Source organism: Bactrocera latifrons, unplaced genomic scaffold (assembly GCF_001853355.1).
Source record: "Bactrocera latifrons isolate USDA-ARS-PBARC rearing strain unplaced genomic scaffold, ASM185335v1 scaffold_143, whole genome shotgun sequence".
NCBI lineage: Eukaryota > Metazoa > Arthropoda > Insecta > Diptera > Tephritidae > Bactrocera > Bactrocera latifrons.
The window spans coordinates 550,305-575,722 of NW_017534886.1; the positions used below are offsets into that span (position 1 = coordinate 550,305).

Here is a 25,418-nt window from a genome sequence, read left to right on the forward strand (position 1 = left end):
TTTTTTAATTTTTATTTTTATTATTATTATTTTTTTTGTTTTTGTATTCAGTAATATTTACCATTTCATTATGGAAAGATACTGCCAAGAACACATAAATGGCACAATCTTAAAACGGTTTACAAAAAGGTATACAAATTTTCAAAAACTGTTAAAAAATAGCATAAGATTGCTCACTTCGTTAGTATTTACACCATTTTTATTCTTAACTTCATATCTTCGCTGCATGCAGTACACCAGTTTTTGATATCGTTTCTTTTGTATTGAATGCCAAGCCGTCTCAATTCCAGCCCACAAGTCATCAAATTTGTGTAACTTTTTGCTTGATATTTTGGTCTTGACAATATTCCACAAATTTTCTATTGGATTCAGATCCAGGCTTTGCGCAGGCCAATCCAATATTATAATTTTTCCATTGACGAGTCAATACTTTAACTTGTGGTGTGCTTCGGATCACTGGCTTGCATAAATATCTACAGTTTATGGGTATAGATTCAAATAAAAATGGCTCCATTATATCCTTCAGTATATCCAAATACTGAAACCGGTCCATTTTATCATTTATTAGAACAATTGGCCGATCCCCATGCCATGAAAACGTTCCCCAAACCATGATACTCCCAAAGCCGTGTTTTATGGTTTTTGGTATACCTAGGGTTAAGGACTTCCTTATTTACGAAGTACAAATGCTTTTCCATTTGAACTCATCCTTTTTATCTTAGTTTCGTCGCTATTGGCTTTTGCAAATGCCACTCGAATTCGGATGTATCATTTTGACAGAAGTGTTTTTTTCCTGCTAATTCGTCCACAAGTTGAGCTTCGATGAGTCGTCTTCCACCAAGCTGTCTGGACACATCCACATTATATTCATCATTAACTTCGATTGTGGTTTTTTCTGGTTGGTCTTTGAAAAAGTGTACTCTCTAAATGCTAGCGGGTGCATATGGTAAAGCACTTCAATTATCTACAAAGTCCATTGCCGTTTTAGTGTTTCTCTGTCATACCACGTAGTCTACTTATTCGTAGTTCTGGTCACGACCTACCGAGTGTGAAATAAAAATAATTCTAATGACTGGACACGACAAGCAGTTGATGAAGCCTCCCGGCACATCGAAATGATCATCAGAGGCTGCAAATATGATTCATAAAAATTAGATGAGAGAAGTTCAACGATGATGCAAAATTTTTTTTTGTATAGTCCGCTTACCTCTGCTAAGAGGTTGTAATTTCATCGCATACGAGTGTCTCTTAAATGCCATCATAAGATCATTTGTGTACAAATAATATGACTTTCATAGAAGGTGTGGTTAATATTTTCCTTCATAACACCTATTCCACTTATTTAACTTTTGTCATGTGGACTAATCTTTAATTAGTACTAAGGCAAAGTTTCTGCCTGCCAACGCTCTATTTGCTATAAATTCTACTCACACTCCTGCAGCACCAGAACTGGTAACTAAAATGTATAGTAACATCCCCTCTTAACCAATTTACGCGTAATTCTCTATATAAATAGAGTTTCTACGTAGAAGTATGCAACATGCTTGTTTTGTGCAGTTATTATTTGCAGAGAAAGTTTTCCATATTTATTCTAGGTTTAGCATGAACAGCAGCTGTTGCCTTTGGTTCCATGTCAAACACCTGTATGTCCAACTTGAAAATTTTGCTGGTTTTACTAATGAAATGTTGGCATGTGTTGTAAGTGTGAGAAGCCACAGCTTTGGGCGTACATGCTGACTTATTTATACATCCAAGTAATATGGCAACCACATGTCATTTTATTGGCACTTAAGATGTTACGTTATATGTGGGTGTAATATATATTCTTCGTGAGATAGAAATTTGTGGAGCCTTTCATAATACATTTATATAGTGTATGAGTGTCAATCGATTATTTTGGGTTTAGTAGTTAAGAAAATAGTTGATTCAATTAAAATATTGCATATATATACCTAAAAAAATGTCTTGCAGTTAATTACAAATTCGGAAATCACATTATTATGTATAACCTCCTTGAGAAATATTAACCCAATTACATTCAAATTCGGCGCAAGAACAAGCAATTATCGGTGAAAGGTACCCTCTAAATCTCATTAAGATAGCTTTCGACCGGTAGTCGAAAAAGTCTTTTCGTATTTCTAACCAATCTTCAACTTATTACTTTATATTTATACTAATAAATAAATAAACAAATATCCACTTTTTGCCATTTTTGCGCTAGAAACATTACTCCAGCAGTGTAAAACTTTCATCATTTTAAATTGAAAATTCGAAATTTGCAGAACGGAAGCGAGCGAAACATTGTTGTGCTACACGAACATATACAGCATCCGTAAACTTCACAGATTTCATTGGTGGCTAGCATGGCATTCTTCCCTTTTTTATACAAACATTTCAAAATGTAGCAAATTTCTTCATTATCTTACCTCATTTTTGAACAGCCTTAACTTTTTTTCAACTTCTCCAAATTTTTTAGTGAAGTGAAGTTTAATCTCACCTTTCCAACACTATCTGGTATGACACAATGTGATTGGTAGCACTGTGGAGATACATCTGCAACGACATCTATAGGCAAAATATGAAAAGACTTTTTCGACTACCCAATATTTATCGATATATACGGCCTAAGGAACCGTTCGATTTTTTTTTTGGTACATATATACGGGCTTAGGGGATAATAGACCATTTTAAAAACAAGGGCACCTTATAATCGGATAAATGTGCTCTCTAAATTTAGTACATACTTTGAAGAATGTCCGATATTTTCGAAATAATGTCAGACATAGTCACTGAGTTTTCAACGTAACCGTTATGTGAGGTGTGAATATGGTTATCATATGATTTTAAACATTTTCACATCGCGTTAGCAGCGATAAAGAGGCTTGACGATTAACCTTTAGTGCTTTGTGCGATATCCATATTTAGGGTAGACAGTCACTCGGAATTCAACTCTTCTTGTCGACCTGATCATTTTTATATTATATAAACTTACAATGGGTGTCAGAACATAGTACTTTCTCTGATAACTGTGAAGCAGTTGAACTAGCCAGAACAGGCACCTACCCTACAACTAGAATCAATAGAAGAGGGAAGTTTTATGCCTCAGGGTACTTTTAGATCGAGAAACATGTTTATAACATATATAGTTAAGTTTCGGTGGAGTCAATCCCTGATTTGCCGAACACAGACCGTGGCATCCATGGAACAAGATCTCTTATTAGAAGTGCTAACAGCTCACTATCTGATTGCAAGGCATGTCCTCAGACTAAGAACATCATTTTTATAATAACTATTGTAGAAGCTGCCAGGAGTTAGAAGAAGAGGAGATTATCAAGACGAATGCAATACTTTTTATAGGAAAATAATCGGCAGTATCGATAGAGGGTTTCTTGACGACATTTCGAAAGTTGCACGGATAAAAATGTTTGTGCTAATGAACTGCATTAGAACCACGGGGTGCTTCAGAGAGGATACAGTAGCATAAGGGACGCCCCCTAAAGACCTAGGTGCATCGTCAGACAACCAACCTATTTGACTCTATGTCTATCTCAATTTGTTTTAAGTAAGTGTTGCAAATAGAAGTTAGGTGAATAAAATTATTATGGTCAGTAGTAACAATTTGCCATAAAAGAGAACTGAATTTAAGTCTAGGTTTGAAACATTCCTTTCCTTGAAACTCTCTCTCTCTCTCTTATTGCATAGTTTTTGGAAGCTAAGATTTTGTCACACGACATACTCTAGTCTTCTAAGTTATTATTATTTAAAATTTTTCTGCCAGATAGTTTCCCAAAGACACTATGAAATTTTACTTCTTCCCTTTTTCTTTTTCTTTAATTTTTGACTGCCTATATTCAATATACCTTCCCTGCATATTTCAACCATCAATGTCACACACCGTTCGGCTTGAAATATATTTTTTATCCTCCTACAATTTAATTTAACCTAATTTTTGACACCTTAGCCATAACTAAATATCACAAAAAATTGTGTAGGAGCCACGCATATAAGGGCTGTGGAGCAAACCAATACCCATGCATACACATAAACTGATTTAGAGAGGCTTTAAGGTGTGCCATTTCGTTAGCGCCACAGTCGTCTGGTCTCGTCAGCTCGCTAAAATACTTCACGTATACTACTTACACTTAAAGTAAATTCTTCGTAAAACGTCGGAGAAAACACTTTACGTCGAGCAACTCGAAGGTCGCCTTGCTCGCTTTTACGACCAAGGTTTGCTTCTTTTATGGCAGTAAAAGTCGTAAATGGCGGTGTGGTGAAGCTTTTCTTGTTGCTCTTTTATGCGTCATTTGTTGTTGGCCCACATTCATATACATTTTCAGTGTAAATAGCAGAGAACGCACGAATTTTACTGGTTTTCGGCTTGAATTCACATTTACGCGCCACTCATTGCGAGGATACTTCATTAGGCTTGACATTTCGTCGCTTTGATGGCTGTCTGTCTTACTTTCGCCTCTTTATGTGACATTTTCCCGCACAATGTTGCGCCCGTCGTCTAACTTTCCAAATTCTCTTCGACTTCTTTGACCAAACTGATTTACTGCTCGGTTTTGTGGCACGTAGCTTAGATTTACTTCTGAGTGCCTGTTGATATGAAATTTGTGTAAAGTCTATTGCGGATATTCTACAGACGGATATTCTACAGACTAGACTTTTGGTCGGAAATTCTCAATTAATGTAGTTTTACTAAATTGGTTTTTCATTGCTTTGTTATTTATTATCTTTTTCTTTAAGAAGTTAATGCTTTAAAAACGCTTCTCTATCTAAATCATATTTCCCTCAAGCTCGTTTAGAAATGTTTGAGAGCGTAAAAAAATTGTGTATTGACATTTTGATGCAAAATTATGACTGCATCGCCTTAAAAAAATATCCGATCGCCAAGATCCTGTGTTAGAACCACGAAGGAAAACACGCTTGCTTTGTATTCGCACGATCTCGAAAGGTCCTATTGGCTTATGACATGAGAGCCGAATGGGTACAAGTAATGACGATACGAAGTGCCGGGAAATAGGCATGAAAGAGACGCTGGGATATCTACTATGCTTCTATCCAGCATTACCCAAAACTCGTCTTCGATATTTAGGAGCTTCACAGTTCAGGGGGCTGGACGAAGTATCAAAATTAGATACCACTCTTATAGTTCGCAAAACTCGTTGAAGTTTGGTATTACGAATACTTCACCTCAACTTAAACTGAACCTTTATCTGTCAAAGACAGTAAAACATGACATCCGGTCAGTTAGCTCACTTAAGATTTTAACTTTTTCCAAAGAGCATCTTCAAATTAAATATGTTTAATATAAAAAAAATGATCTTGAGATTTTTGCATACATACTATAAATGTGTCTAAAATTTTTACTCCTCCTCCTGCAGATATATTAAATTAATATATTTATACAATTTTTTTTGTTGTAATTACAGTTTAACTCATCAACGTGTTGCATTAAAAGAAATTAGACTGCAAGAGGAGGAAGGTGCCCCATTCACCGCGATACGTGAAGCTTCGCTGCTAAAAGAACTGAAACACTCAAACATTGTGACGTTGCATGACATTGTGCACACACGGGAAACGCTGACGTTCGTTTTTGAATATGTGGTATGTGAAAAGTTTGCTGTTAATGTTCGATATATTTTATTAAAATGCATATTTTGCGTATATTTCAGAATACTGACTTATCACAGTATATGGAAAAGCATCCTGGCGGTCTGGATCATCGTAATGTTCGCTTGTTTCTGTTTCAATTGCTGCGTGGTCTCTCCTACTGCCATAAGCGGCGCGTACTGCATCGTGATGTTAAGCCGCAAAATTTATTGATAAGCGATTGTGGTGAATTGAAGTTGGCGGATTTCGGTTTGGCGCGCGCTAAAAGTGTTCCCAGTCATACGTATTCGCATGAAGTCGTTACGTTATGGTACCGTCCACCAGGTGAGTACTCACACAATGGCGGTGCTTTATACCCGCATGTTGTACTTTTGTATATTATGCAAGTACTGGAGTTTTGAGGCTTCAGGTGTCAATGGTGAAATTTGCATAAGCGTGTGTTGCAAATCTAATGGGGTTTTCCGTTTTAAGGAATATACATTGATAAAGAAGTTGTGTGGCATCAAAGTGATATTTGCTGTTGTTTATAACATGTATCATTCACTTATTGTTAATATGTTAATTTTTTTTAGTTTTTTAATTCCGAGTCACGGATTGTAATTTTATTTTATTGAATATGTGGGTTTTTTATTTATAAAACAAGAAATTTTTTCCCTCTTCAGCGCTCGGTATCTATTCCATCTCGCACGTGTTGTGGTCGATTGTAATGTTTCGAGGTAGGCAGCCTGTTTTCTCTCCACTGCGACAGGTCACTCTTCAAGGTATGAGCTGTTCTTCTGCATTTTTCGAATGGTTTCGGTTGCAGCTGTACGTAAGGAACTTGAAATGTCATCCCAGAGTTTACTTATACCAAGTTGTTGACGAGTGCTCTCAGAGAGCAAGAGTCCAAGTCGAGCCGACTGTCGTTCGGCTGTCTGTTGTGATTGCATCTTCTCGACGTCGAAGTGTTTTGTGTTTGTTGTCTTGCGTTTTTTGCTGCACAGTGGCGGCTGCGTATCTTGGCTGCAACAAGGGAGTAGTTCGAGTCGATGTTAGGACCTCGTAGCGCGCGCTCGTCTATACAACTGAATATGTGTCTTCATATTCATGATCATAACATGACCGTTCTGGTTGGTGGCTTTTCGATCCGGAGACAGCCAGGTAGCTTGTACTACTGATAACCATATATCGGGCTCCGACGAAGTTGCTCAGCCTCAACCCATTTGGGGATATTTCTTTCTGGAAGTTGAATTTACCCACCGTGCGACGGAGTCTCTATCTCACCACAAATCTCACACCGAATTTGTGCTTCTTTATATGTCCACTGTAGTAAATGCCACAAGGACCTACTCGTCTTAGTCCCTATCCCATCCATCGCACTTCTTGGATGGCTGTAATGTTAGCCATTCAGCCATTACTTTTACGTGTACATCAGCCAGCTGGCAGCGGCACCTTCCCAATTAAGGAACCGAACATTACATATGTGTGCCCTTATGCTCATGCATGCTAATCAAGAGGAGAAGTCTTTCATCCATTTCATCCATTCTTTTCATTGAGTGTGTTTTTTTACGTGGGGAGTTCCAAACCCAGCGCACTGTTCTGTGGAGGAATGTTTCGTCTTCAATCGGATATTTTTTGGTTACTCAGAGGATAATTGGTCTAAGACCGAAAGCTGTGAGCTGCTTGGTCCATATACACTGCTCCACCCTAGGTTGATTCATATTTGAATATCTGGGACATGAAGCACAATCTGGCAATGAAACTATGTGTTTCTACGACAAACCTATATAAGTTAATCAGATAATAAGTCTGTATGATTGTAATTCATTCAAAGTATCTGAAAACAAGAAATTTTTAAATTTTTCGCAACGTTTTGTAATATCGTGTTTTGTTTTTGAAAATATGCCTCCGGCTTTGACCTTTAAAACTTCTTCCGGAAGATACACGATACATACTACGATCCTCCGATATATACCACACCTAAAGCTGCTATAGAAACTGAACTGGAAACTTTTTTTAATTGACAAGATACCTTTACGAAATTGCTCAGATCGCACTACTACAGTATAAAGCATCCATACATACCAATCGATCAAAATCAAGTTCTCGTAAAAGACTTTTTTTTGAAGGGTTTTTAACATTTTTCTTGGTTTTTACTCATTTTGACTGTTCTAACTGACGCTGAGGAGCTTACGTGATGTAGTTACTCTTATCATATTGACCAAAGTTGTATACATATACCAACATTTTGTCAGCGTGCTCTCAACGTTATCCATGATCGTTTGCATTAAATTTAATAACTTTTTTAATTGCAAATCTATCAGTATTTCATTCAACTTAAATTGCTACCTTAATTAAATGCATGATTATTTGGTAATTGACGCGTGAAATTCGTTGTTAATTAATGAACGTAAACCAATAGAAGCACGTTCAGATATAAATGAGATTATTTTGCAACGACGAAAAGTATGCAAGTAGACATGTATTATGTATTAAACACACACACATATATATATATATATATATACACATATTATATACATATATGTATATATATGCATGTGTTAGTGTATAGTATACGGATTTGGCAGCACATAGTTTGTAGTTAAAGTGCAAGTCAAACGCATGACAATCAAGATACGGTAGTGTCCTTCCTTTCAATTGTCGCTGTTATATCACAAAGCCAGCCACACACATGCACGCACAAACAAAAACGCACTTCCTTTGAGTACTGATATTGCAACAATAACAATTGTCAGCACAAACAAAGGTAAGGCGCTGCCAGAAGCCCATTTCATCGTATTATAAGCATACTCACAGAGGTATACATGTGCAGCTAGACATATGTATGTGTGTATGCTGCCTTCCTGTGAGTGGAAGGCTTAAAATTGAATAGCTTACTACATGGGTGATGGTAATACATGTGTATGTGTTCATATCCACGAATATAATCGCCATTCTTGTTGCACACAATTCACGCCGTTGACTTGGCCTTTGTTAGCAACAATACAGGCAGATCGCATGCGAATAGCACTACATGCAACATGATTATCAACACCAATGACAGGTTGTTGCATGCACCAATTGTGCGTGTGTCACGTGTCACACGCATTCAAGTGCACTCGAGCCTGTAATTGAGAAGCCAGCAAAAATGTTGAAGTGTTCGGAATGCAACGGAATTCGCTACAAAAAACTTAAGCGCGGAACATGACACATGGTAAATACTATATATACATAGTTTAGTTATATGTGTATGCGAAGAAAACATAAGTCAAAACTTAAAAATATTTATTGAGTGCCCACGAGCCGAAATATTCGCATATTCAACTTTTAATTGGCTGGCGTGCATCAAAAACGCGTAAATACTTTGGCTACCGCACTTGCTTACTAACAAGTTTCAAAAGCTTATTTGATTGCATATAAAAATACATTTAATAATTTTTTTATTTGTTCGCTTTGCTTTTGAGCTCTTTTGCTGTTATCAAACGCTTTGTTGCATAAAATCAACGCTAAGCTTAGTGTTCAGCACACAGATTAGTATACTTTTAGACCACAAAGGTTCTAAAAAATTCCCTACTACCCACCAACTTACACTACTCTATGCTGCTGTCTGCTAAAGGGGGAGAGAAAAGAAAGGGTTCGTCTTACCTATTTATAATTCTCGTTAACTTTTCCTTTGTTCGCATTTGTTAAAGTCAACGTTTCTGGCATCTCCTTCGCTTGATTCGTATGCATAATTAATTGTCTGCATATTTTGTTTCCTCCTCTCTCTCCTGCTCCTTTTCCAACAACGTACTGCTACTRCTACTATGACAAAATTTTTTTTCTCCATGAAATCTCTCTCATCTCTGCTATTACCTTTTACGTTACCGTTGTTTGGCTGGTTGCTTAGTTTCTATAATTAAATTAGGATAGGTTTTTTGCAGCCTATACCTCATGCAAATATATTTACGTTTCTAATTACTGGTTTCCACTTTTTCTGTCAGCTTTAGTGAGTGATATCTATCTAGGATTTTTACGCAAAAAAGAGTAAATATGTGGAATTTACTGTTTTCAAAGCCAAAAAAGCTGAAAAACAATAAAGTTTATGATTTTGTTTTGTGATTTGAAAAAGTGTATTCTTAGTCGAAAATTTGCCTTCCTAGACTGCGCAGAATGACTGACCATAAGGTCAACAATAACATAATGAAATAGAACACGCACTTTTATGGGTGTTATTTTTATTCAGCATTGTTCGGCATCTCATCATGGACAGACTTTGGCCGGTTTACAAATCGTTCAACTTTTTTACGAAAATTTACGTTCTGTAAAGAATGTGTTTCGCGCGCTTAGCTCAACTACTGAGCAAACTATTGGCAACACCATCGTCCTTCTTGAGAATCAGCATCCAATACTGAGTAATATTCGATCGAGTGAAGAAAATGTAGTAGCTCTAGCTAGAGTGTATATGACGAAGACTGTGGAGAGTCGATTCGGCGTCGTTCGCAGCAACTTGGACTGACCAATGGAACGACTTCGTGCATTTTACGTCAAGATTTTGTGCAAGAGCTGAAGCCGCTGGACCTTCCCAAGCGACATCGTTTCGCTTCATGGCTTCTTGAAAAGTTCCAAGAATATCCGACATTTTCGAATCAAAATTTGTTCAGCGATTAGGCTTATTTCTGGCTCAGTGGGTACGTTAACAAGCAAAATTGTATGAACTGAAGATAGTAAAGAGTTGATATTACATTCAGAAAAAACGGTTTGATGTGGTTTGGGTGTGAAATCATCGGGTCCATATTTCTTCAAAAGTGAGAGAACGTAACCGTCAATGGCTATCGTTATCGCGCCGTGATAACCGACTATTTGATGCCTGAAATTGAAGGTCGTGATCTCAGTGACACGGATCACTGTCTTAAGAATCGGCGACATTCTGCCCTTAAATAACATCGCCAATGTTTTTTTTTTTTTCATTAATTTGTCAACTCCCACACCTAACCCCAAGAATAACTTGAGAACAACTGAATGTAATTTTATGAAATCTTGACAGTATTCTAGCTTAAGTTAGTATTATTATCTAAGGTAATAACTGATATTTTTTGTTTCAACCGTTATCTCTCGGTTAGGCCAAAAAATTATTCGTCTTTTGGAATCGAATTTAACTCTTCAAACTGGCAACAGAAACATGAATTTATATTAAAAATTTTAAATCAATACATATTCAGTTATTAAAAATTACGAGATTTTAAAGCTTTACCATCTATCTACATTTACAAATGTGTGTTAGTATGTAAGTATGCTAAACTGTACGTGTAAAATCAGACAATGCCAAGTGTAGAATTTAATCGCCTTTGGCTGCGAACAATTTGTGCTCATTAAGGCTTAAATGAAAAGATGATGAGACGTCTAGCAGTTCAACGAGAGTTCATTATGCGGTCAGATAAAACGATATTTTCGGTTTATTGCGAAGTTTGCAAAATTCAAATTTCCAATTTTCTATTTGATTATCCATTTTCTCTTTATTCCACTTACTCATTGCTTTGGCTACCAAATCACTCAGCTGTCTGTAGACTTTGAAGCGGCCGCAATGCGAATGCTTTTTGTGTTGCTGTGAACTTTTTGTGCTTTGCATGGCATCGGTTCATTTTTGCATACTATACTGTGTCTAACAGGTCAAACAGTTGTTATTGACCGTCTATCTGAAGTTATGCAAAGTCCTTAGTGTAACCGTCAAACGGCTTTACTGTGTGCAAATCAATATCCTGTCTGCTTTAATTTACTTTGCGAATATTTCCTATGACCTTTTTGTGATATTACAGATACATATGCAAACTAGATTTGAAGCCAAGTATAGCACGTTCTAAATGTGTGTGTGTGTGTGTACACCTGTCGGTTATGTGCAGTTGGTCAGTTCTTGTGGGAGTAGCTGGCTATTTCCCTTTTGGTAGTCTAGCCGGAAATATGGAGAAATATGCAGTTTCCTTGGCTTTTCACTCTAGCTTCTTCTTTTGTTCGCAGAAAGAGCAAAATAACAAAAAAAAAAAAAAGAAAAAAAATAAATAAAATAAAATTAAAGTCAGATTTTTGCTGCACAAAGTCACTTTATTTTTCGACTGCGTAGTTTTCTTTTTTCTTGTTGAAATATGAATTTCTGCTTAGGACTTTGTGTCTTAAATTATTCACTAATTCACAGTGATACCAACCCAGAAACAATTATTCGACAAATGACGAAATTTAAAAAGTTTTTCGGCCACTTTAAGTATATTTTCTCCCTTTTGCTATTTTTAAAATCTGCCGGTTACTCATACGCAGCGTTGAACTCACACAAAATATTATATACAAATTTGTACATATAGTTTACCTATATAGCTTTATTTTTACATCAACGCACGTATTGTTCGGACAGGTCAGGCATCGCTATTGTAATGCTGGACTTTAAATTAAGTCCAAAGTGCACGCTTGCTTATCTTTTGATAGTTTAATACTTGTACCATGCAACCGCTCTGCGCTTAAATATGCCAGTTGTCAACTGGTTGAGCTTTTCATCTCATGAACGATGTGTAGCACACACTGAGTTTTGCACTAGTGTGTATTTACTTTTTTTTTTTAGTTGGTTTTTGCTGTGTCTGTTAATTTTTAATCTTGAATTGTGTGGATTAGAAAGTTTTAAATTTGACTCTAGGGTTGAGCTCCCCACTCAAATGAAAGTCATCACAACTTTACTTTAGTTCATACATTTTATGTACATACATTTTATATACAAAATTAAATTTTTATTTATATGTGTATTTACATATCCTTCTATCTCTTTCTAGATGTTCTGCTCGGTAGCACTGAATACTCGACATCGCTGGACATGTGGGGTGTCGGTTGTATATTCGTGGAAATGGTCACTGGCATGCCAACATTCCCCGGCATACGTGATACATATGATCAACTGGATAAAATATTTAAATTGCTCGGCACACCCACCGAGGAGACGTGGCCGGGTGTGACACATTTTCCTGGTTATAAACCGCATAAGTTAGGTAAGTTAATGACAGATAAAAAACAAAAAAAAAAAAACAAAAATGAAAATATATACATAGCACATTGTGAGAAGTTGTTGCGCAACAAAGTTGTATGTTATTGTTTTACATTCTAATGGAGCTCAGGTAATACAGCTGGTTGTTTTATGTGCCTTGGTATATTTAATGATAATGTTTAGTTTATAGCTATAAAGGCACAACTTTTCACATGCCGAAATTGACAAAAAATATTTCGAAAAAATTCGCAAAGTATTTGTACTTTCAATAAATAATCAGTTTAGATTAATACAGTTTTTAAAATAGTTTTCGGTTGTCCTATAACTGGTACTTCAAGCACTACTACTATAGCAAACTTTTTATGCATACCAGACTTTGCCAATTCATAAGATTCAATTTCTTGAGTCTCCTGGAACTTAAGAGAATTGCATTCAGTCCATGAAACTGTGATCCGTATCTCAGAACAATGTTGCATATAATTTATTCTGAATAAATAGTTTGGTTCGCTGCTCCTCTTGGGAGCTACTAGGATCTAGCTTCAATTCAGTAATATGCCAAAATGAAAACAGAGGACTCTAATCCGACATTGGATTCTTTTGGATCTACGCTGTTAAAAATAGTAATAATTTTTTTCCTTCCGATAGCTTCATAAAAATTATGTTAGTATTTTACGTACTACCAGACTTCTTACTCTAAGGCTTACCGATCTAAACGCGGTTAGATCTTCGAAATAATAGCCCTTGGCCGGATAGAATATGGGTCAATTCCGATAACGTTGAACCGACTGTTGAGCGAATTGTACCTCTTACTAGCTTGCGTGAGATCCTTATCAATTGATCTCAGTTAAACAACTGTTGGTCCTTTCATCATCCGATCGAGCTTAATCGACGAAACGTTATGTGCTTACAACGTCGGCTTATTTTATTCTGACAAAAGTCTAATACCTAAGAAAATTGATGCTAGTGAGATACTTCTTGACTAGTTAGGAGCTATCGGTGCAAACAATGCATACCTCTTTGAAGGAAGCTGCAATTTGGAAGAGTCCATCTACTTCTATCTAGATAGAAATCACCGCTTGAAAGGCACTGCAGTGGTCTTCTTCTTCTTCTTTACTGGCATATACAACACTTACGCAGTTCTAGCTGCATTACCAACAGCGCACCAGTCGTTTCATCTTGTCACTATTCCATGCTTCTAGCAGTTGCAGTTGTGGGAATTCTCTCTCTTGCGCTCACGCCGCACACCTTGAAAATGTGAGTAACCCATGTGTATGACGATCCAACCGTTAAAAAGCTCAATATCTTTTACCAAGCAACATACGTATTTAGATTTGATTAGCATGTGCATATTCGGGTGCAAGCTTTCCTCTGCTCCTCCATTCATGGAATTTTATCAATTCTCCATATATTCAAAAGGATTATCATAAAATATATATAAATATAATTTATATTAATAATCGAATATTTGCATGCATTATATCTTTTCTCTCAACGCAGGTTTTTATCGACCCCGTAAACTAGGTCACAACTTTCCTAGACTATATGATATCGTTGATGGTGAGACGATAGCGAATGCCTTCCTGCAATTAAATCCAGAACAAAGAATAGGAGCTGAAGAAGCGCTGCAACATCCCTACTTTGCGCCGTTGCCGAGAAAACTTTACGAGTTGCCCGATGGTGAGTAGCACTGCAAAGTGAAAACAAATACAAGTAGTGATAGTATAATGTATATATAATAAATAAATATATGTGTATATGATTTTTTGGGAGTGCAAATAATTTCGTGCAATTAATATAAATACACGAATGCAATTGTGCAATTGTGAAAAAGTTTTCAAATACAAAATTTCAAAAGTTCGTTTGAACACTCAGTTTGCGATTTCGAGCGCAAAGCCGGCTGTCCGTATTTTTCTTGAAAACGGAAATAATAATAAAGTTTCGCAAAATACACAAAAATCTATACAAATACGAAAAATAGTGACACAAGCAGACGAACAGTTGAAAAATGCCAGTGACTGCTACAGCGTTGCCTTGTTTGCTTTGAGCGGTATAAACTCATTTCGCATTTAAATCGACATAATCATTGTCACCGTTAAATGAAACGACAATGATGAATACGGCGCATTTTCAACCTTTCAATGCCGTAAATGTGCGCAAAATGTAGCAAAACTTTTGCCGCCTAAAAGAGAAGAAAAAAAAATACCAGAGATGTGTACGTAAAAAGATCACTTCTGCCAGCAGTTGACAGAACTTGTTCGGGAATTGTAACGAAATGCTTGAGTAAATAGTAAGAAGTCTGAGGAAAGTTTTCGCAAGCAAAGTAATTTAATTAAAAAGTAAAACATTTACTCAACTTACTCGCGAAAAAGCTGTTCTATAATTACACTGCACACACACACATGCAAACATACACATGTTATATAATTTGACTGGCGGCAGAATATTCAAGAGCAGTAGACAGCAGGGCAAATATCAAGAGAAGTGTGTACAAATAGCTTGGTATATCTTTGAATCCATATGTGGGAGCTTAAACTGCACACGCTTAAACTTTTAGATATTGTACCGCAGCATCCGGAACTCAAGGTGAAAATAAGTTGACTTTTTATTATAACTTTGATAATTTTAGGTTCAGCAGGGTATATTAAGTACGTCAGGAAGTTTGTAACACTCAGAAGGAAATGTCAGAGAATCTATAAAATATGTATAAGTAATTAGCAAGATGAGCTGAGTCGATTTAGTCATGTCCGTCTGTCTATCTATATATACTAGAACTGGTACCTCAGTTTTCGAGATATTTGATTTGAACTTTACACACGCCCTCCTCTCCCCAAGAAGCTGTTTATTTATCGGAGCCATCAATGTCACACCACTATAGTATATACATGGACAACATGTGAGATTAGATTACATTGATAAACGGGGAATGCATCGCGACCTTAGGTCTATTGTGCCCTCTCCTAAATCTCCTAATCTCCTAAATCACAAGATTCTCCTAGCTCCAGCATATTGAAAAAGTTCAATATACTGCTGGGTGCTAGTGAAGCGATGTGATCGCTATTTGGATACATGGATCAAGGGACCTTCAATCTGCGTTTGCAGACTGCCATGCAATCTATTAGCAGGTGTTCTAGTGTTTCAGGCTTTCTGTCGCATAACCGACAATTTACGCAAGGAGCTAGGTCTATGTTGTATTAGTGCCTACTCGCGAATTCCGAGGTTTTTTCGGTAATCGCTCGCTTCAATTTGAGAAGCTTCGTCGGTAGCGTTTCCCATTAATGGTTTTACCCAGCATTAGAAGCTCAAAGTACGGAACGCCTTTCTGATCCCTTAAAAAACAGATACTTTGGCATAATTGATATAAGGCGTTACCTTTAAGGTGCTCGATGATGATTCTTTGCGATTAGGGTCTCGCAATGATCTCTTTTTATCACCAGCCACAATCTGATGCAAAAAACATTTGTTTTTGTAGTGTTCGGACAACATTTCTGACTTGCGAAATCGTCTCTCAACGTCCTTTAGCTTCAATTAAATTTCTTTGCTTTAGAATATGAACGACTGCTTTAAAACCTTTTGAAATGGCAGCTTCAGTGTTTCCCAAAGATTTTGGGAGCTCTTCTTGTGTTCGGCAACAATTGTTATCGAATAATGTTACCAGTTCCTCACCTTCAAATTTTTTTCACCGCTCAGTTGAGGGTAGACATACGATAATCAATTCGTTCGGGTTTTAAGCATAAATCGCCCGATACTGCTGCAATTTTACGGTCGTAAGAAGTTCATCAATTGTTGCTGATTTCTTGGCATAGACGTAGCCCTACAGCAACGGCGTTTGGATGCCTTCGTACAACAAATTGTCCATTTCATCCAACTCGGGAAAACATTCGGTTATCAGTGAGCGGTAGCGATTCCCATTCACAGCAACGAGTCGGTTTTTATCATCACGAAAGAAATACGGCCAAATGATGCCGCCTCCCCATAAACTGCGGGGGGCAATGGTGGCTCATTGGGTAGTTGTGGATTGCTGACTGGCCAATAACGCATATTTTGCTTATTGACAAAACCATTCAGCCAGGAATGCGCCTCATCGCGTAAGACGACTTTTCGAGGAAAGTTCGGATAATTTTCAAGTTGTTGCTCAGACCAATTCACAAACATTCGACTATTTTGGCGGTCTCTCGGCTTCAGTTCTTGCATCACTTTGATTTTCTAAGAATGTAAGCCAAGATCTTTTCGCAAAATTCGCCACAACGACGTGGCAGAAACTCCCAACGCTTGAGAACGATGTGTGTAAGGCTGATTTGGGTCTTCCCTATTTGATGTACGAGCGGCAGCAATATTCTCGATATTACAAGTACTTGTTTATCTCATTGGCACGGGAACATTATTTACTGTGCCTGTGGATTCAAATTTTTCCACTAGACGCTCAATTGTTGATCCGACAGGACGATTAGGACGAGTTGAGGCTGCTAACTCCGAATTTGGGTAGTAAATTTTAATAATTTCGACTCGTTTTCGGATCGTATATCCTTCCATGATGTAATGGCTGATACTTATACTGAAGAGAAATGCCAAAAGATCAAGAAAAAAATATGACGTCTTATGCTGTCCCTATAGGTTTACTTTTGTAGCGTCGTTACGTCGTGCACCGCCAGAAGGTGACGTAAGGTACGTCATGTACCATTCTCTTGTATGAGTAAAGATGGTTTTAGTCTCTAGCAATAAATTTCCTTCATTTCAACTAAAAGTAAATAATTTTTAAATAAATTTCAATACAAAAAAATTTTGAAATTTAATTCTTGAACGGTGCACCATGGAGCTATAGCTAATCTGCTTAATCACTCATATCCATTCCATTCGCAAATTAAAAGCCAATTAATGACAGAAGCATGCATTCAGAGCGCTTTCGATTATTTACGCTAGGAAGCAGGCACCAGCGGGAACTCTTAAATACGCACCCCATAAAACAAGTAATGCATAAGAACAAAACACCGTTTTATCATTACCACAAATCATGAGTAAATCCAGCGACTAAGTCACTTCATTACGACGACCGAATGATTGCACCAAGCACTAAAAAAGCACTTATGAGCAGCCATGCGACCTACAGCTTCTGAAGGCAACCAGCCCAGCCCAGCGTCAATATGGCAACAGCAACGGCGCACTGCAATACATAGAGAGCTGTATATGTAAGTGTGTGCAAGCATATATCCTTGTAGTTTTCCTCGCCGGTTATTTGCGATTGCATTGTGGCACAATAACTTCGAATCCTTGCTGTCGCAACACAATGCCACCAAATGGCAATTCCAAATGCAACTCGAATTTGCAAACTGTCGTAAACACTCATAAAACATGCGCTGCCAGCGATAGCAGTCGCCAGCTGTAGTGCATGCCACAAAACCGAGACGGCAACAGCGGCATTGCGTTACGTTGCGGGTGGTAATGTGCGTGGCGAATGCGCTTGAATTTGGGTTTTTGTGCTAGAAACGTCTGTCCGTGGCCACAGATGATAGCACTAACACTGACATACATACTCACATACCGATTTCCGTAGACTCAAGTAAATTTTTTTTTGCGTAGGCAATGTTTTCTAATAGTACCGTTGTTGTTGTTGTGTTTGTTTCGGCTTGCTTTTGCAATGCTTGCATTACATGTGCGTTTCGTGTTTTGAAGCAACAAAGCGCCAACACACCGCACTGCTGCTAGCTATCCAGTGGCTACGAAAGCACCTGCCACATGCCACCAATATACGGGGGAAATGGGTTAGTTCCAATTGCTGTTTCATCGTGGTTATCGCTGTATATTTAGCAAGCTCTTTGTTATTGCACTTTGGTTGTAATTCAAATAAGTGCTGGGAGAAGCGCCTGTAATAGTCGTAACGATTCCTCATGCAGTGTTGTTTTTGTGTTTTCCCAATTTGCATTTAATGCTTCGTTGACTCGTTGTTGCTGCGCACCTTGCCTGCTGCTTGCTGCCTGCGCTTGCATATGCCGCTAACGGACAAGCATACATACACATAAATATACGTCCATACATATGTACATATGCGTTGGTTTGATCCGCATGTCTTTCAGCAAAAGCTTACCAACTCCTCGCCAGTTCGTTTGTTGTACTATTTCTTGGTTGCTTACAGCATTTCTTGCGAATTGCTTTGTATATATGTGTGTACATAAATACATAGATATTTTATATATATGACCATTGATGTCCGTGTAAGTATTTATATATAATATTTGAGGTTTTTTTTTGTTGTTCGGGAATGAATGGAATTTGGTTTTACTTTTAGCTTTCGTTGCTCAATTTAATTATTCAATTTATTTATTTRTAAGACCAGAAGTGGTTCGAAAGCAAATTACACCAAATGGTGAAAGAAAATTGCTTGTTCGATTGTGTTTAAATATTCAATGAAATTACTACTTGGCTTATTTGCAAAGTCATAAAGTATGTGCAAGTATTTGCTATTTGCTCAAACATTCCATAAGGCTGCTCCTTTAAAGCTTTTATACTTGGATTTAGACGGAAGTTTTATGAATTCTTTCATGTTTGTATATGTGGATTTCGTTTTACAACCATTTATCGGTCAAACAAAGGCAAATAAAATGCTAAAATAAACAGCAGCGGAAAAATAGTTAGCCAGCACTCATTACTGAGTATGGCAATTAAAATTTATACTGCAATATGTGAATGAAATATATAAGCCAAAAATCGACTTATACTCAGTGTGCTTTGCCATTTCATAATGAATATATTTACTTCGAAACAACTGCAAGATGGTCACCGATTTAAATTTTCTCAAGAAAATTTTGTTCAGCGATAAAGCTTCGTTTTGGTTGAATGGGTACGAACAAAATTGTCGCATTTGGAGTGATGGTAATCCCCAACGCATTGTTAAGATACCATTACATCCTCACACAGTCAGAGCTTGAAGTGATCTATACAGAACCATGCTTAATGACGTTTTCTTGCAAATTTGACATGTACTTACTTTTTTTTATACTCTTGTAACCTATGGTCGTCATAATCGACCTGTCCGATCAACAATTGAGCGTCTGGTGAAAAAAAAAAAATGAATCCACGGACACAGTATTGAGGAAGACCAAAATCAATCTCTCACACGCCGTTCTCAAGCGACCTTACAAGGTCAAATTGACGCATGAACTGAAGCCGGTTGACCAACGTATAACGGCCAACATGTTAGTTATCTTGATAAAATTCAGAGAGCGCTTTTACTCATAACAGTGTATCTTTGCGTCTAATATATCTAATAGCGGGATTTTCATACACCCGTCTGACTTTTTCTCAAATGATTTGTGCTTGTATGAGAGGAACCTTGATGAATTCTTGGGAGCATTTTATTAGTTTGTGGCCCTTAACTGCATATAGTATTGGTAAATAAAATCGGGTCAATATTATCTCCTATATACCTAATATGAAATCTTCAAACTGTCGTCAAGTTTAACTGGTCGTATTATATATATACTATAATTTAATGCCAAAAATATCTGCAATTGTACTAATTACCCAAATTGCCATATATTTATTTTCGTTTTTTCAACAAACCTTAAGCCACATACGGCGGTCAGTGTATAGTTTTATATATATATGTAGTATATATACTTATATAATTGCTAGGATTAAAATCATGTGGCTGACGTTTTCACCTTATAATATTTCCCTCGCTTTGGTCCTGAAAAATTGCAAGTGTGTGAAATGTTCGTTAATACCTGAACAAAATTATGCTTTCAAATGCCCAAATTTCGAATTTATTCATGAAAGTATTGAATGTAATCTTGTTTTTAAGCTTTTTGCATATCTTATATTTTGCTCAATTATCGTCTTGTTAGCAATAAAATATAAACTTTGAGTCAAGCCTAGAGTTCTTCGCCCCCTTTCACATATACAAGTATCAGCTCAGGCTTCGTACCGAAAAGATGCGAAAAATTATGCAAAAGGTGTAAATGTTTAAATAAAAATATAACCTGGAGATCTGTAGTGTTACAGTCTGGCCTGCTTATACAGTGAAATCCTCCCTTTAGCTTTCGAAAGTTATCGGCATGCTGTCGGAATGATGTCGCCAATTCCCTATGCATATTTAAATGGGTACAAGCTACCAAATGCAACATCTATCTCAAAATTATTTATATTTAAGGCAACAAAATTACTGTAAACCAGTGTTATCCAACCTAGTCTAACTGAACTATAGAAACCACAATAAATACCGCACTCCATACTTCAGCTGCCAACTATACCATACTTAGCTAATAATAAACTAGATGGCTTCTAAAACTTTCACCGCTCTAACAGCAAGATGAAAGCAGATATTATTACACTACAAATATACTTTTGTTTAAAAAAACATGCAATTTGAAAAGCGTAATTTAAATTTTTTTTTCATTTTTCATAATATTATGATTTTTTGCGCCAAAATTATAACTAAATAACTGAAACAAATTAACTGAATACCCAACTGTTTATTTACATAACGCTAATTAGCCAAAAATTGTATTTGTGTGTGTGTGAGTTAATTTAAGTGTTTCCATTTTATTTTACTCTCCATTTGCATAAATATTAAAAGTTTGGAAATTTCGTGTGCCATCAACGCCATTAGTTACCTAAAATGAAGTACAAATGAGTAATTTCAAAATTTAGTTGTCGCGTGCTGCCAACCTGCGCGGGATAATATAATTTATGCAAGCAAAACTGTAGTTGACGAGTGGCCACAACGTACAGCAACAACTATTTATTACTCGCATTTGCACACAATTCATTAGTTGGCATAATCATATTTCAGTATAATTTGACATGAAGCAATTACTGTGAGTTCAAATGCTGAATGCAAAGTGTTTGCCCAGCGAGTGGGTGGAGTGGATGGAGTGCTTGTACAAATTGAAATTAATGTCACACTACAAGCTAATTTACTAATAAGTTTACCAAATGTGAACTCTTTGCTTATTTAGGGCTATTATACTATATACTCGTGTGCTATTGATCCTATTTGCCTATTTGCCAATTTGTGCGAAAATATTAATATGCTCATGTGTACATATGGAAATATCTCATTAATTACCTCAATGGCTCTTGAGCTTCTAAGCACTTATGTAAATGTTGTGAAACCAATCAGTAGTGCATACAGTCGGTGCCAAAAGTGCTATATATGCTATTTTACACTCTCTGGCAAAATGGCAAAAAACGCTTCAATAATACTGACTTCGAAATTCTCTGACTCGTTCTTTTTCCCTGTTTGAACTAACTTAAATAAATTTAGCCATACAAATTTTATATTTGATTTCACTCATTAACAAGATGTTAATAGGTTCACACTTTGAAGTTCGCAAAAAGCATGATGTGCTGTATGATGAATATTTCAACTCTAATTAAACTGAACCTCCATCTGACATTACTAACGCCTAATTGGTCTACGTATAATTTTGCAGCCGGTCAGGATAACCTAGATTGGGTTACAGGTAAATTGAAAAGTTCTCGGTTTCTTTGTCCTTTCGTTCAAAAATGCTTCAGGTTTGGCGATCACTTCTTCACTCGAGGGATATTTCTTCCCATCTAGAATTCTCTTGAGATCTGAGAACAGGAAATAGTTGCTGGGGCCAGATTTGAAGAAAACTATGGCGGCGGAAACAATTCGAAGCCCAATTCATGTACTTTTGCCATTGTTTTACGGACTTGCAAGATGGTTCATCGTCTAGGTGAAACCGCACTTTCTCTTACATCAAATGCGGACGTTTTTTTGGCGATTTCGTCCCTCAAATATTCCAATATCGCAATGTAATAGTCGATCCAAAAATAAAGACGTCAGAACTGTGCCAGCCAATCACTAAACATCATCTAGTGAAAAAATTATTATTTATTGTTATTTTTGAATTTAATGGAAGGTTTTATTAAACCTATTTCGAATTATACGATTTAGATACATTATGCACTGTGCTGTTCGAAAATTTGTTGGCTTTTCAAGATGCTAAGTCAAAAGTACAAGAGTAATGCATAAGAACTTAACTACTAAGCTTCTGAAACTTCTGGTGCGTGACTATCAATAGATATGGCCTGGCGTTGTTCCGATACAACACTATTCGTTGACAATTCTTCAGATGATCAAATTGTTTACAGAAAAAGTCGGAATTAATAGTTTGGTAATAGGGGAGTAGTTAATAGTAGATAATCGCCTTCTAAAACCATGCTGATATCTGCGTAATATGAAATCTTATTTTTTATCGCCATATTTTTTAGATTTTTCTTATTACCACAAAACGAATACTTTTATTGCAGAGTGTACTCTTCCATTTGCAAATTCAAATCAGATGCTATTCTGATAAAGTCATTGAACTGTGCTTGTGATCGCAACTAATATGTTTGGCGTACACACAAAGTCTGCCGCAAATATGATTTGCAATTGAGCGCATCATCAAACAATAAACAAACCGCACATTACCACCTGCCCGCGAACCAAACCGCAGTCACATATAATGATACTCTAAGTGCACCTGACCCAAAAGCTTTTGGAATTCAACGAAAGTCCAATTTAATTTATTCCATCGACAGGCAATCTCATTTCCTGCCAAATTATTTGAATCAATGTACACATAAACCGGCGCGCACACACACACTTACGTAGACTAGACATTCGTATATGTCCACATGGAGATAATAATGTGCGTCCATATGAGTAGGTGTGCTGATATTTGAGATCTTCTCTTCCGGTTTGTTTCAATGCACTCTGACTGCATATATACATTCGTACACTTATCAGCTTACATAATTAGACCAATATTTTGAACTGGATTTATCTACGAGCGCATGCTTACATTTTTATAGGCGTTTGTATTAATTTATAAATTCAAGAGTTCATTAAAACCATTAATTGGGAGAAATTGTATTATTTGAAATTTTTATGGATTAGATGTTTATTACTATATCTTCTATTGTGTATTTATGTATGTATTACAATCTATTCATAGACAATATTTATAAATCAGTGGCACCAAGAGAGCAAAATTTGAATCGTACATGAGTTTTTAGCTTCGACACGTCAATATATCCATTAAAGTATTTTTGATAAATTATATTAATTTAAAATCTTTAATTTCTCTCGGTTATGTTTGTATAAAAACTTTCCACTGGCTTTCAATAAACCATAATAACTACACCTCTTTCGATAACTTGGACTGTTAACAAAAACTTCTAATCATAATCAGCTTCCGAAAATGAAATTAGTTATGGTTCCCTCCCTATCCATTAATTAGAGATCCGATTGCATTTGTTAGGCTTCTTGGACCACTAAAATCATTATTTTCCTCATTGTAGTGTCATATTAATGATAACTTAAAGTATTCATGCGGATTTACGTAAAGGGTGATCCATTTTGTGGTTCCCTACTTTTTCTAAAGAAAAAATACAGCAACTTCAAATTTAATGGGAAATATTCTTTGACATTTATTTTTTGAAGATTWTCTCTTTCAAATGTTGGCCGCGGCTAGGTCTCAGATGATTTATCCATTGAGTCTAATTTACGATGACTCGTTGGGGCATTTGAGGTTTGGAAGACCTAAATTGAAGCGGAATTGTCCGCATAGACTGTTGATTTTACATATCCTCACAGAAAAATTTCTAACGGTGTGATATCACACGATCTTGGTGGCCAATCGACCGGCCAAAGATATGAAATTATCTGCTCATCGAAGTGTTCTCTCAATAAATCCATTCATTGATGCAATTTGTGGGAAGTGGCGCCGCCTTGTTGAAACCGAATGTCGCTGAGATCACGAACTTCAATTTCAGGCATTAATAATAGCCGGTTATCATGGAGCGATAACAATCGCCATTGACGATTACGTTCTCACCGGCATCATTTGTCTAATTTTTTAACTCGTTGGTTTTAAAGGAACCAAAGTTTCGTACATTCTAATGATATATTCCAATTTTCTGACAGCAAACCAATTTGTGGTTCAGATAAGTTTTCATCGAGGTCATCCAACGGTAGACCCAGCAAACGTGCTGTTTCGACGGGGTCGAGTCATAGAGAGAAGGGTGTCCGTTGTATAGGGTTAGTGGGGCATGTAAAGAGCTCATGCGGGAACTCGTTCAATGTTGGACATACGTTTGATATGTCGGGATCGATTCTGGATAAGTAGGTGCTTAATCTGCTACAGTATCCAGAACGAAGCTGCGTAAAAGTCATGGTCGATACTCGCGGCAACTCGTGCTCGTCGTTTAAAATGGAATCGGTGAAGGTGTTTATGGCTCCGCTGTGAATGGCGGTCAGTAGAGGTCAGAAGTTAGTTGCGGCGTAATTAAAGATCGGCCGGCAAATTGCTTTGTATGTTGCCCACAACTTTTCATTGTTATTTCCACATGTGCTGCCGGGTAGCGACTTGAAGATTTTGTTGTGGCTCTGTACTTTGACAATCATCGCGGTCTTGTGAGGAGTGAAGGAGCACAAACTGTTGAGTGTCACACCTAAAATATTTGGGTTTTAACAGTCGGAATTTAAGGTCAAGTTTCGTCCAGCTTATGAGTATGGTCGCTGTGGTTTTTATGGTGGAGAGTGTTAGGTTTCGTGCAGCGAGGCAACGAGAACGGTTGCAGAGATAGCCGTTTTCTTTAATTCAATTTACTAGAAGGAAAAAGAATTTTACCTGACTACTGTAATCTTCTTCTTCTTTATTTCTTCCTTTCGCTTTTGCCCCAAATGCAAGATACCAAATGCTGCCGTCTGGAAAAAATTGAACTGACGGCGCTTATGTTGAAGCCAATAATATCAATATCGTGGAATATATGATGTTGAGAGGCTTATTCCAAGGCAACCACCGCCGCTTTG

General features: G+C 36.9%; 1 protein-coding gene across 3 annotated transcripts in view; it reads left to right on the plus strand.

Moving 5' to 3' along the window:
* LOC108965644 (cyclin-dependent kinase 14) overlaps nucleotides 1-25,418 on the plus strand; it is a 327,367-nt gene that overhangs the window by 301,274 nt on the left and 675 nt on the right. For all 3 annotated transcript variants that reach the window (XR_001993122.1, XM_018928188.1, XM_018928189.1), the window contains 4 exons: nucleotides 5,436-5,610; nucleotides 5,679-5,940; nucleotides 12,390-12,602; nucleotides 14,096-14,275. Coding sequence is in view for 2 of the 3 variants with exons in the window: in XM_018928188.1 (XP_018783733.1) it covers nucleotides 5,436-5,610; nucleotides 5,679-5,940; nucleotides 12,390-12,602; nucleotides 14,096-14,275 (830 nt within the window). In the remaining variant the exon portion in view is untranslated. The remainder of the gene's footprint in view (nucleotides 1-5,435; nucleotides 5,611-5,678; nucleotides 5,941-12,389; nucleotides 12,603-14,095; nucleotides 14,276-25,418) is intronic.